Here is a 14,108-nt window from a genome sequence, read left to right as displayed (position 1 = left end):
TGTTTGATGACTTTCCTTAAAAGATGACAAGCACATTTCCTAAAATGAACACGCGACGGATTTTGCACTTTCCCAAACAGAAGTGAAACAATTTGTTGCACTTAACAAGACAAGTACGTTCCTATTACTTATGTTGCTCGAAAATAAAAATAAGAAACACTACATCTTCTTTACGTTCTTAAAACGGAGAAGAAACGATTGATTTTGCACTTTCCAAAAAAGAAGACAAACTGTCAGTAGTACTTTTGAACGGATTCTGACTGTTTGGGAGAAAAATTGAAAAGTGTAATCTTCAAAAAGAGACCAAAACTATTCTGATACGCAAAATGGTTGAAGAAAAGCTTCAAATGTACTTTGAGTGCACCTTTTTTTAGGCGCTTTTGACAAAAACGGCAGGAATGAAATGTATCCTATTTATCGCGTTTGTCATCGCTAAATGTCCTGAATGTTTACGAAAAGCTGGCAGACTCCAAAAGCGCATTTGTCATGGTTGTGGCCATCAATTAAGAGTGTCACAACAAACATGTGCTTGTTTGAGCGTCCGTCAGTGAGAGCGAGCGCACGTTTGTGTTTGGGATTTGCGTGGGTGGCCCAACAATGGCCCCTTGAGCTCCACCTGCCAGCTGTGAAGTCTTTCATCCACGTGCGTGACCCCCGGCCGCCCCCCCGGCCGCCCCCCCGGCCGCCCCCCCGGCCGGCCCCTCCGTCCAAACAACAAGCCGGCAGCCGGCTGCTTGGTCTTTGTGGCGGCTCTTTGATGCCTGACCTCCGCCCTGCCGATCAGGCCACGCCCCCTGACGTCACTGCAACGCCGTGTCCGGTTGTTTCGGTTCCGATGGCGTCCGGTGGCATTCTTCGGGTTAGATCTCTTTGACGTAATCGGGTTTGAGGGACGGGCTTTAGGACTCAGCGCCGCAAAGTTGGAGTCGCAATGGATTTAAAAAACAAACCTCTTTTTTTTTCTTCTTTTTCAAACAATATCTCTATCTTGAATAACAAGGTACTTTACTATAAAAGCTACTTATTACATTTGAGATTTTTAATAGGTTCTTTTTCATAACTTGGTCCAGTATTTATAGAATAAAAATTGAAATATACTTTTTTTTTTTATCTAAATATTATTATTTATTTATTTTTAATAAGGGTTTTATTAACTGTTTTGCAATGGCTAGTTTTTTTACATAGCTAGTTGATAAAGAGCAGAGATATTTTTTTTTATCATAGCTTCGCCAGGTATATTTATAACCAGGTATTTTAGATGTTTTTTAGTATTTTTTTAATAAACATGAGGTCTTATTTTGAGCACTAGATATTGTTTTAAGGAGTCAGTATTTTAACAATAACTTTTTTTTTTTTTTAAATCTGTTGTTTTTTTAATAACTTTTTTTTTTTTAATCAAGCAGTATTTTTAAGTAGGTACTTTTCTTTATAATAATTAGGTATGTTGTTGTAATAACTAGGTATTGCATTAATTAGGCTTTTTGTAGTATCTATTTTTCGATAATTCGGTCATTTTAAGTAATAATTTTTACAAAAAAATCGTGTTCATTCTCATGGAAAGCTTCCAAAGTTTCTGGAATTTTGCAACCCTTATAATAAGAGAAGTCTAACCCATCTGAACTCTCTTGCTAACTAATACAGCAGCCCCTACTGACGATCGCTCAGCCTGTCTTTGATGTGAATGTCAAAGCTAGCGTGCAGTCGTGCTGCTCGCACAGCTGCCGGCGTGCGCGGAGGTCGTCGCTGTCCAACAACAACAACAACAACGAGCGAGCGGGCGTGCCGGTCGGGCGGCGTTGGCGTCGGAGTGCGCCTCGTAAAGCGCGCCGTTAAACTTTAAAGCCAACGCCATCGCTCATAATTGCGGCGGCAAATTGAATGACGAGCAGCATGTGACGACTAATCAACGCGCAGCTGTCGCGGCGTGTCGCTGCTTTTATTTCGGCCGTGACGGCAGCTTAAGCACCTTTTGTTGTGCTGCATGTTGTTAACCCGGCGTACATTTGACAGCAATAAAAAAAGAAAACTCATTTCATTTTTTTTTCACCCTCCTAAAGTGACCCAAAAGACACCAAAATAAAAGTAAGCTAAAATGTGCGTTCACTTTTTTTTTTTATACGCTTCTATGCTAGCTTCTTGCTAGCATTTTGTTAGCCATTCACTCATGATTTGTGATTAAAAGGTTGTTTTACGTACATTTTACGTGACATGAGCAACAACGTGTGCATGCTAGCACTGAGTGATGATGCACGCATTCTCTTGCTAGCCATCAAAAGGTTAGCATGTTATTGTTTTGTGTGAAGTTCACACTCACTTTTATTTGGGTATGCTAACACTGAATAAAGATGCGGACTAGTACGTTAGCATCGCCACAAACCTTTCACTAAGCAATCATTTTTCATTTTAAGGTTGTGTGTTAACGATTTACACGTGAAATGTATCTTCTGCCCAGATTTAGTCATAACTGTTTTCATTTCACAACGCATCGTACTAAGCGAAGAAAAAGCTTATCTTCCAACACATGACACCGCTCAATTTCAATTGACACTTGCGGACGCTAGCGCAGAAAAGTTGTACACTGCTTCATTAGCTTCTCATGCTAGCCACTTGCTAGCCACATGCTCATCTGCGATTAAGCACAACGCGTTATTGTTTTCAGTCTCGTGCTAACACTTGCGGGTGCTAGCCCAGAATAATTGTAGACCGCTTGGTTAGCTTGTCGCGCTAGGCTCTTGCTAGCCGTATGTTCGTCGCTTGCGATCAAAAGTCAACATACTTCGCGATGGGTGAATTCACAAAAGTGAACGATGCGGTTAGGGCACACTCGCACTTTGAAGTGTCACGGTTGAGTGTTTTTTTTTCTCACTCCGACACGTCAAGACTTTTCAGGAACAATCACGCAAAAGAAAGTAAATTGTTCCCAGCTACTCGCAGCGCCGTCACGGTGACATCTGCCCCGTGATCGATTCCTCCTTCATGAGCCCGGGGGTGTGGGATTACCCGCGGAGAGCGCATTAATCACCGCTTCCCGTGGCAGCCCTTTCCGATGCACTGCTTGGGAAAAGGAAGGAGAACAACTTTTTCCTGACGCGTCACTCTTCTCTGGAGGCGGGCTGCAATCAATCATGTTGATTGGCAGCACTGATAGCTTACACCGTTTATACAAAGCGTAATGAAGGATGGCGTTAGCCGCTATTGTTGCTGGAGGGCTGATGTGTGTTAGCCACGCAAAGGAATCGCCGATTCGCTCTTCAAACTGGGAATTATATTCCACACGGCTTAAATCTTCTTTTTTTATTCAGCGCAGTGCATTTGTGGCCTAGAGTTCGGTTGTATTTACATTTAAAGTTAAAGCGCTTTTTGGGGCTGTTTGGTTTCAAAGATTTCGCTAACACTAAAGTGACCAAATAGGGTTCCGCATTGGTGACCAAAAATGCTTCCATTTAACGACGCCACTTAAGAGCCGGCGTGGCGACATTGTGGCCGTCCACAGCCTTGCATTGTGGCTGTAGCATTTTTTTATTTATTTTTAACCTTGTGGTCTATAGGATGGATGGTCTTCCAATTTATCTTCGTGGGGGGGGGGGGGGGTTCTGCCCCTCCGGTGTGACCTTGGAACGTTGCCACCACAATGACATTCTGCCAGCGCTTAATGAGAGCCGTATTAAAATTTCAGCAGTTCCTCCACACAAAGCACTCGTCCATCAGTTTAATGCGGACACTTTGGTAATTGTGCTCCGGAAGGTGCTCCATCAACAGCCGCACCCACCTGGAGTTTTAATTACACGCTTTTCATTTAGAAAAAAAAACCCCTTCAAGTTCTTACAACATTGACCCAAATCTTACTTAAAAAAAAGAAAGAACCTTTGAGAATCATTCGACCTCATTTCAGCTAACCTTAACTCTTTGACTGCCAGACGTTTTCAGAAAAGGGATGCAAGTCAGTGCCAGCCGATTTAAGCATTTTGACTGATCTTTCAAGGTCCACAGAAAATGATGTGTTTGGACTATGGAGACACACATACTACCAAATGAAAGATTGGACTCTCATCTTTCATCAGAAAAAAAAAGTTTGTTTCTACCTTATTCCGTTTTTCAGTAATCAACAATAGAAAATGGTTAGTTTCACCTCGGTTTTGAAACAAACGTCTTTTAACGTCTTTGGCACTCCTCCATAGGATTTTACTAAACGTTATTTAACGTTTTTGGCAGTCAAAGAGTTAAATGATCAACTTGGCTAAATGAGTTAAACATATGCTAATAAATTGTGATCCACAAGGTTGTGTGCGCTGTTAACAATTTAGGATTTCATGTTAGTTCTGAGTCAACATTGAGCCTGCAACGTTAGCTTCTGACGCTAGCCTTTAGCTAGCCCAGTGCTTGTCCTTTGTGGCTAAAGTGTAAGGCGTACGCCTTCATTCAATTTGGCATCATGCTAACTATTACGGCTAATCCAACATCTTGCGTAGACAATGCTAGGCTAATCCCCGCGGGTTGTAATGCGGCCTGGAGGTCACGCAGTCGCACTTTTATCATCTGGACCAGCCAGCAAGATTGATGCTTCCGAAGACGGAAGCAAAGCAGAACCGTAAAGCGTAAACGTTGCGTTCACAAGGTGCTAAAAGACATTTATTCACGCGGTGACATCATCGTCTGCGGGTCGAGACGGCAGGAACGCTCATATAATGCTATCGATTAGCACCAAGTTTGAAGTTAACCCTTACTCGCTGTTCAGTTCTCACATTTGACAGCAATAAAAAAAATAAAAAATAAATCCTCAATGTCATTCTTTCACTCTAAATGATGATGACTTTTCCTAAAGTCACCCAAAATAAAAAGATTAAAAATGTCAAATTGTATTAACGGATGTCACCCGCCCCGAATTTAAAAAGTTAAAAGGCTGAACAGATGCATGATGCAATTGTTTCTAACTGTTTGGGTGTTTTGAAGCTTGTGTCTGTTTGGGCTTTGATGTCGAATGACTCACGAAGCAGTGAATCGTTTGCCAACGTTTGTCTTCATCCTGCGTATCGCAGATAAGTCGCTTTTTAAAATGTTATTTTGTCACACAATGTGCAGGCCGCGACGTCGTCGTCTAACTTTTACACACCAAAAAGTTGCCGCCATTATTAGGGACGGGCTGTCATCACAAATGATGAAAAGAAAAGAACGTTTACGTGCTACAACAAATGGACGCATCGTGGATTGAAGCGTTTTATTTTTAATTTTTTATCTCTACATAAAATGGCGCCTTGCGAGTTTTTTTTTTTTTTTTTCGCAATACGAGCCATCGATGTTCACTGGAATAGTTTGATACATGATCTCGTCAGCATCGACTTTCCCTTAACGAAGCGACGTGATTATTGATCGCAAACCGCCCCAAGTTGTGGCTCACGGGACCCCCGGGGACGCCGGTTCGAGAAGCGCAGCTTTTCACGAGTGCCTTAAATACGAGTCAGCCGACGACCGCTTCGGTTCTGCCCCCTTTTGGTTAAAAGGGGTCTTTGTGCCTTGCAGGGCCGCCATCGCTTACCTGCCGACAGGCCGAGCATGACTGATGCGCCGCCTGAGGCCCCCCCCCCCCTCCCATTGGCCCCGCCCCCCACCGCCGTGCTGTATTTTGTCAGGCCTGCTCATCATTTATACATCTTATCGGAAACAAAAGGCGGCGTGGAAATGAAAACAGAAACTTGTTTTCAGACGGCTGAAGTCACATGATCCCACCGGTGGGGGCGTGTGCAAGATGAGCTGCCACCCCCCCCCCCCACCCCCCCCCCCCCCCCGCCCGCTCGCTTCGCGGACCCGTTTGGTCTGCCCACACTTGGGCCGCGCGAGTGTTGGCCGCGGTCCCGGCACGCCTCTCGGTCTCGGGTGGCAAAGACATAAAACGCTGTGTTGTCAACACGTGCTGATGGCGACTACTCGAGGCCGGCGCCGACCGCACACGAGAGAATCATCGCAATAATGATGAACATTCAAATACAGAAGCTGAGCAGGCACAAGTTTGCACTAAAAACAAGACATCGGCTGTATTCCTAAAGAGCATATTTCATTTTATTTGATGTCACGTTCTGCACAGTTGTAACATTTCATTTAGTGATTCTTTGCTCACCACTAGAGGGAGCCAAACTTGAGACTCGTCACCTCATGGCTCGAAGCGAACATCAGGATTATGCTTTATGATTTTCTCACTATTCCAAGTGTTTCTGGAAGAAGAAGAAAAAGTCATTGAAAGTGTAGGCAGCCTCTCACTCAAACGCAGCCGGGAAAGGCTGCGACGTTTTGGCCTGAGCTTCGCGTCAGCGTGCACGTCGATCATTTTGGAGGCCCGTTCGTCGCCGCTTCGTCTTTGCTTTTCCAAAACACAAGGATTGTTCCGACGTGTCCCGACATCTTGAAATGATCGACTGTGCTGTTTTGTGCTCATCCATCTTTGGCAGTCTCACTCGATCCGACGCAGATTGCGCATTTGATTTGCCACGACAACGTTGATAAAGTTTCGCTTGCAGCGGACGGCGAGTGCGCAAGTCAAGCGCGCTGGCAGGATACGAAGAAGACGTTGAGCCAAAATGAAAACAAAAAGTCGGCGGCAGGCCCGGGCCAAGTCCGTGTTTGACTTTGCGATTTCTATCCGATTTGTAATTCAACACATGCAGAGCAACCGTAAAAGACTCCGTTGGAATGAAAACGCCTTCTTGGAACGTCGGGAACAACGCGGCAAGGAAACGTGGAAGAAATGAAGCGCGGAGATTCCAAAAGTCCAAAAGCGGGCGTACGATCGCAACCGAGCCCTCCTGAGGCACGTTTGCACATCGTTAGTCGTTTGGCATGCAGCCGCCATCTTTCCCTCACAATGATGGCGCAAAATGAAGGTGGAAAGTAAGGCATCAAAAGGACCCTGATGGAAGCTGATTACACAAAAAAAAAAAAGAGAAAAAAAAGAGCTCACCTTCCAGGTGCGTTTACACGCCTTCGATGTTGCGCTACTGACAGACGGAAGTGCGCAAGCGGCGTCGCTCCGCTACTTTTGTGCAGAGAGCCAGCCCGGACGGAAATCGGCCCCAAAATGAATTGCCGCAAGATGCCACAAGATGGCGACAACGTCCTCAAAAATGGAGAAAATCATAAAGCATCAACGCCATGAACGAAACGAACTAAAAAAAATGCACCCGTTTTCTTCTTCCTTTGAGATCTTGCGATGCAAATCGCAGGCATTACAAATAAAATGCATTATTATTATTATTATTATTTAATAGCTGCTTTGCGACACGCCAAAACATCACTTGCACTTTTAGTTTCACTTTCCACGACAGGACGCCCCCAAAAATACACTACGACGGAATCCAAGCTAAAAACAATTCAATCCAATGACGTCAATTATTTGTGGCTTTTTAGTAGATTTGTTTTCGAGCCAGCCCATAATAAGTACAAAGCCATGATATAGAAAGACTTTTTTTTTTTTTTCACTCCCTTCCTAATTGTTATGAAGGCTGCCTGCTGCCTTCAGTGCTGCTTGAACTGAAGGATTTGTCGCGCGCACAATTAAATAACAATTGAACTAGAAAAGCTCGAATCACCTTCAAAGTGGCACAACAAATGTAGTCAGCAAAAAAAAAAAAATAAATAAAAAATCCTTCTTGTGCTCTAATAATGAGACATCATTTCAGATTCTTTTCAAGTGATGCCAAGCTATTCACATGCTTTTGATCAGGACGATGATTTGTGGAGTTTTCGGGTCTAGCGACTGCTGCAACTTGACCCCCCCAGGAGCCCCCCCGTCCCCCTCCCTCTCCGCTTATCACATGTTGTGGGGACCAACAAAGGCGGCATTGATTTCATGTTGATCTGCGTTTCCGTCAGTCGGCCGATTGTTGCAAAGGAGCAACAAACTTGGCGTGCGAGCTCGCGTTGCCTGAAGGAATTTTCCATGTTCGACGTTTCAACAGCACGATTAAGTCAAAATGGGGTTAAAAAAAAAATGGCCGCAATCTCAGTGTGAATTTTTTTCCACGAGGGAAGCAAAGGAAATTTGTCGTCATCATAATAATTGGCACCAAAATGGCAACCTTTTTTTCTTTTTTGGGGGGTGTGGCTTCTTTGCATCTACTCACGCTTGACATGTTCGGGAATTCATTTTTTGGGAAGGACTTCTAAAAATCACCAAACTGCTTCTGACTTCCTGCATCTTTTGGAACATGGCCTTTTGAGACTTTTTTTTTTTGTGGGTCTACTAAATATCATGTTTGTCTGTCAAACGGACTTTTTCTTTTCGAACGTTCTTAAAATGGAGGCTTCAAACCAAAATGGCGGACTTTTTGTGTCTTTTGGGGCTTGACTTGTTGAGACTTTTTTTTTTGTGGGTCTCCTCATGCTTGCCAAATATCTTGTTAAGTCAAACAAGAAACCTTTTTGTTAAGGACGTGGAAATGACCAAAAAAACGCCTTCAAGATCATCGATTCAAACCAAAATGGCAGACTTTTTTTTTTCTGATGCTACGTATTAGCGCGTCTATGACGTTTCCCGCTACGCGTTAGCATTAGCTAGCAGGCGTTTGTGTTTGTGGATCGGCTTCAACCAGCTGGAACTTTTCATACAATTGCCAAATTGCCGCTTGTTGCAAAGCGAGTTGAGTTCACTGCCACCGTCTGACATTTTTGCTCACAAGTCAAAGCGAAAAATGGCGGCACATATGTGGAAAACTTGCATGTTTGTGTACTTTTAACCGTTAACGCTAAAAAAGTCAACAATTGGGTTTGCTGGTTTGCATCAAACTCGTATTCCGTTTGTTTGGACCGTCGGAAGCTGCCGGCTGCCGGCTGTCGGCTGCCGGTTCTTACTTTCATCTGCTTTGGTCTGCGGATGCTTAATAAGCGAGTACCTGAGGGCGTCCGTCTCCCCAACCGTGATGGGAAGTGGCAAGGAGACGAGCAAGAAGAAGGAAAAAAAGAACAAGGGATTGAAAAGAAGCGCGGCGGGCGGGCCGGCCCCGGCCGAGCGGGGCCCATCAACACCGATGAGCGTTAGCGTGTGTCGCTGCCGCACGCGTGTCAAATCACGGCAAACGCTGCCTCATTTGACTGGAGCGCATCAATCAGACGGCACAACGGCGGCCGACGGCGGTCGACGGCGAACCGCGGCGAACCTCTGCCGGCTCCCTCATTAGCTTGCGTCAGTGTTAGTGAAACCGCCGCCTGTCAGGAAAGGCCCCGCCCCCTCCGACAAGCACGCACTTTTTGGCCTTTGTTACCTTCACGTCGGTGCCGGTGTTGTGTTTTTGCTATTCGGCTAACACAAGCATCCAAATGGACGCCATCCGTCCGTCCGTCCGTCCGTCCGTCCGTCTGTCGTGCTGGAGGACAATCAAGACTCTACAAAGGCCAGAATGAAAAAAAAAAATTATGGTAAAACATAAAAAAAATAGAAATATGCATACTTTGGATTTTTTTTTAATAAATAAAACAATTCAGTGCAATTAGTAAGAATACGCGTACCACGTAATATATCGGGCCGATACGTGACCTTATTTCAAGATATTGCATATCAGCCGCCATCTTGTGGCGGTTTTGCAAACAGCAACTAGAAATTAGAATTTAAGGAAATATGTTATATTTGGATATAAAGAAGTTTTTGTTTAAAATAATCTTTCATTGTTTTTTGTACTAGTGCTATCAGTGACGACTCTCGAGGCTCCAGTAAACTTGTATTGTTTTGTTTTGTTTTTAGGTGATTTGTTTTCATTCACTGGTGGATTAAAAGTCTGCGGAATTTGCTAGTAAACGCTGCAAAAGCAAAACTACATGTCAAATCAACTCCGTTACTTGCCGGATGAATTTAGCACGAAACGGAAATCACAAAAAATAATAATAATAATTAAGCAATGCAATGTTAGTTGTTGAAAATTGCTGTTTTTAAGAAGGTGCAAAAAAATCCGTTTGAATCAGAAAATCGGTTTTGATTTCAAAGATGTGGCGTGTATCGAATTGAACCAAACTGAATTGCTCCACTTTAGAATAAATCCAAATACATCTCAGACACTTTTTTTATTGGCCAAATTCGGGTATGCATCAAATCGTCTTTTATTGGTAAGACGCACGTCCTCGTGCTTTGTTTTGTTTTTAATGTTCACTGATGGCAAAAAAGTTTGCTGAATATTGATGAAATAGTAGTGAATGTTTATCGCAAAACTATAATGTCGGCAATGTAGCGTAATTAGAAAATATTTCCCCCCCGAGTGCGGCGTTGCGCAAGCCGTCCATGTGGAGCGTCACGCGCGGACGTTGACGCCAGTCGACGGCTCCTCGCACCCGCAGACTCGCCTTCACCTGCAGTGGCCGGCCGGCGTATCGGAAGAACTGAGCTCACGTCATCGGCGAGGTGACGAAACGCAGTTTGACTCGGGCAGTCCGCGGGTCGCGCCGCCCTGACGCAACGCGCCTGCTGGTGATGACACAGACAAAGTGCCGTCCAATTAGCTTAGCGTTATGCGGCGCGCGTTGGAATATGCTGGCACCGATACATCTTTCTTCGTCTCTGCTTCCTGTCACCGTGCACGCCGCCCGCTCGCTAGACCTTTTTTTTTCATGTTTGGAAACGATATGTTTGCATAATGATAAGAGCTAGCCTGCGAGCTAACGTCAGCGCTACAGCATCAAAAGATCACATCTGTTCCAGAAATGGAAACAACTGAAAAGATGACCAAAAAAATGATCATGTTAACGACGTCCAAGCTTCTATTACATTGACATTTTCAAAATTCGAAATGTAAACTACATCTGAGCTTAATGCTAACGCATAATGCAAAATGCCATGACGGGCTAACACAACTAGCATCAATCCTGAAGTGATTAAAAATCTTTTAACAACTTCTTTGAAGACGAGCAGTAGCAAGACGTGAAGACAGAATATACAACAATACTCACAGTTTTATATTCTTTATCCTCCACAAAGAATAATTCATCATTGCTGAGTCTCCATGACAACACTGCATTTCTGTCTTATACTGCCCCCAAGTGGCCAAAGGTGTGCACACTAGACGGAGCAGGGCAAAAATCTTGTAACTCTTTACATTCCATTGAATTTCTTTGTCACATTGTGACATGTCACGGGACCCCCGTGGTGACTTGCTCACGGGGTCCGTCAGCTTGGCTTGGGAACAGGTGGCGTGCGTGTGCGCGTGCGTGCGCGCGCATCCTGCTGACGTACAAGCCTTCCAGCGGTGCCGCTTAGCCGCTGACTTGCAGCTGAAGCCGCCACCTCCTCCTCCTCTTCCTCCTCCTCCTCCTCCTCCTCCTCTTCCTCTTCCTTACCCGCCTCCTCTTCTTCCTCGTGTGACAGTAAGAGCAGCGTGATGGATTGCCTTGCCAAAAGTGCTGATCAGAGAGGGTTCAAAGTTCACGTTGACGGAGCAACTGCAATCACCTCAAATGTCCAACGCAGCCAACAATATTGCTGACTTTTGCTTCATTATTTATTTTTTTATTATATATGGTGCATAATTCGATTTCTTCATACAGTATGGCTTTCACAAAATGCTAATTTAATCCATTTAATAATTCATCATATACATTTATAATTCTTAAAACCAGTGTTAATATTAACATGTATTAATTTTATAATTATTCAAGGTCAAAAAATGAAAGATAAACAAATAAAAATGCTTTTATATGTTTACAATTTGCCCGTTACGTGCTCCACTGTAATCCGAGCGTCCTCGTTCGCCATCTTTTTTTTTTTTTAATACGCTTCTCCCGCCGTCCGCCCCGAAAAAGAGCAGACATGTAAAAGTTTGTGACAGGTGTCATGGCGGCGCGGGGTCGGCGCCGCTGATGTAGGCGGAGCTGACAGGCGCAGATGGCTGTGGGACATCGCAGGTTTGGTACGCGTCAACTCGCATCGGCGTCACCCGCTGGAAGCTGCGCGGCGAAGACGTCAACGCTGCGGTTAAGAAGGCGAACGTTTGCGTCGCTCGGCAGTCGTTTGAAATGCGCCACAACGCGCTCCAGTGGCAAGTTGGTTGTTGGATGAGGCGGCAGACGCCGGACGACCCCTGTTAGCTTAGCAGGCTAATAAGCTTGTTAGCGTCAAACGATTGATGACGTCAGTCTAAAGTGTTGGAAATGCTTGACTATTTTGATGATGTTGTGCCTCTGCTAAGACAACTAATAAGAGGCGCTCGTCAAAAAATGGAATCATTTTCATCGGTCCATTCAAAAAGTCAAACTTTCATAGATTATAGATTCAGGGTCAACAATGTAAGTGATTTCAAGTATTTATTTGTTCATCTTGTCTGCTGCCTCGTCGAACAACAAAAGCTTTGCAGTCTTCTGTCTTACATCGACAGTAAAAATGGCAGAAGACAAAAAAAACATTGTGGATAGTAAAAAAAAAGATGACCAAAAATGTCATCAATATCATAGTCAGGCAAAAAATGCAATAAAATAATTACAATAAGACCAAGAATGGCCTGATGTATAGTAAGTATACTTACTACATCCATGCTGATTTGGTCAAATTGTGAAAAAAAAAAAATTTTAGATTTTGTTTTTCAAACTGCAAGAGCGGCTGTAATCTGTCCCATGTGCCCCCTCCGCAAATAACAATCGTGACAGGACAATAGCAATGTGTTTATTTCTTTAAAAATACAACAAGAAAAAATATACGAGTACAATGTCCAAGTCTATTTGTACTTGACAGTTAGGTATACAATGCCCCCCCCCCTTAACCCCCGCCCCCACCTCACCCCCATATCATGATTTTTAAGACTCCAATATGACTTTTGACATCTTCTTATTTTGCGTTCCTCACACACAAAAGCGCGTCGAACACGTATTTGGCGTGTGAGGAACGCAAAGTCGAGCACACGAGAAGCTCGACGCATTTCAATGTTGGATCTTTTCCGGTTCTCGCCACCGCTGGATTCCGGAAGCCTTTTTTTCGCAGCAGTGAGCCCGTCGGGAGGTCCTCCGTCGGCCGAAGCACCGCCTGGCACGCGCCACTTAGCGCGACGCGTGCGAAGGATGCAACATGTCGAAAGCATGTGGGGGAATTATGATAGAGCTGTTTGGGGGTGGGTGGAAAGGAGAAAGGGGCGGGGCTTGTGTCAGGCAGTGCTTCGAGCCAAAGGAGGACTTAAAGGAGCCCACTTGATGCGACGTGCGGCTTTGAATCGTTTTGAATTGAATAGGAAAAACAGCTCTATCATATTTGGAAGTCAAATGTGTCCAAAGGTGATGACAATTCAAGACGACGGATGCCGTTCGCCAGATGGCGACATTTCAACAGCTGGACTCTCCATGGCAATTAATGACAAAAGCTAAGGTTAGCTAACGGACGCCAAAAGATGGAAATATACTTTTTTGTCCTGATGAAAGAAGAGACTCTAATCTTTCTTTTGGTAGCTTCCATATTTTTATAGCAATAGAAGACAAACATTGTGTGGGGGGGGGTTTTGCATCACCGAAAATGGCTGCGAGTGAATGAGTTAATTGCCACGGAAAGTTTCCAATTTGGGATTTGTCTCAAATGTAGCAGCAAGCGATCGTCTTGTGACTCAATTTCCCAGAATGCAACGGTGGTTGTGTTTGTTTCCTGGCCCACTAGGGGGAGCCCCCACGCCGGCGTCAGCATTCGTCTTGTGCTTCTGGGACGGGTGCGATGGAGCGGTTGGCGGCGGCGGCGTACGTATTGACGGGCTTGGTCCTCGGGTGCGAGCCCCCCTGCTGCTCATCTGTAAACCACGTCTTTTCTGCAACACACCAACAGGTGCGTATTACACACACACACATCCAAAATGTTGATCCACAGGAGGGCGCTCTTTTTACCACAGAAGAGCAAAATGGGGGGGGCCATGACGTGATGCGGAAAGCGTTTGTGAATTTGAAGCGCAGTGAAACGTGGCCGTTTGTTTTCGTACCTGAGCTTGTCCCTGCTCCGGTTGCGGTTGGCCCGGTTGACGGTGCCGATGGAGTGCGCCGACGAGCTTTTCTTGCTGGACGAGTGCAAGAGGCTGCTCCGCGACTGGCCGGCGTTGTGGTCGAACTGCATGAGGCAGAAGATGAGGTCCGACGGCACCAGCTCGAACGCGTAGGGCGGATTGGTGAGCACGTAT

General features: G+C 44.9%; 1 protein-coding gene and 1 long non-coding RNA gene across 7 annotated transcripts in view; one reads left to right on the top strand and one right to left on the bottom strand.

The window, feature by feature from the left end:
* Positions 1 to 14,108, top strand: part of LOC144038069 (uncharacterized) — a 110,920-nt gene that overhangs the window by 94,061 nt on the left and 2,751 nt on the right. For all 3 annotated transcript variants that reach the window (XR_013289139.1, XR_013289140.1, XR_013289141.1), the window contains exon 7: positions 13,601 to 13,762. This is a non-coding gene — a long non-coding RNA (uncharacterized LOC144038069). The remainder of the gene's footprint in view (positions 1 to 13,600; positions 13,763 to 14,108) is intronic.
* Positions 12,258 to 14,108, bottom strand: part of LOC144038058 (calcium-activated potassium channel subunit alpha-1a-like) — a 39,939-nt gene continuing 38,088 nt past the window's right edge. For all 4 annotated transcript variants that reach the window (XM_077550172.1, XM_077550171.1, XM_077550170.1 and 1 more), the window contains 2 exons: positions 13,914 to 14,108; positions 12,258 to 13,745 (listed from right to left, as the gene is read on the bottom strand). In XM_077550172.1, coding sequence (XP_077406298.1) covers positions 13,724 to 13,745; positions 13,914 to 14,108 — 217 coding nt within the window. In that variant the 3' untranslated portion in view covers positions 12,258 to 13,723. The remainder of the gene's footprint in view (positions 13,746 to 13,913) is intronic.

The sequence above is a fragment of the Vanacampus margaritifer genome, chromosome 18 (assembly GCF_051991255.1).
Source record: "Vanacampus margaritifer isolate UIUO_Vmar chromosome 18, RoL_Vmar_1.0, whole genome shotgun sequence".
NCBI lineage: Eukaryota > Metazoa > Chordata > Actinopteri > Syngnathiformes > Syngnathidae > Vanacampus > Vanacampus margaritifer.
This window is presented reverse-complemented; position numbering and strand designations above follow the sequence as displayed.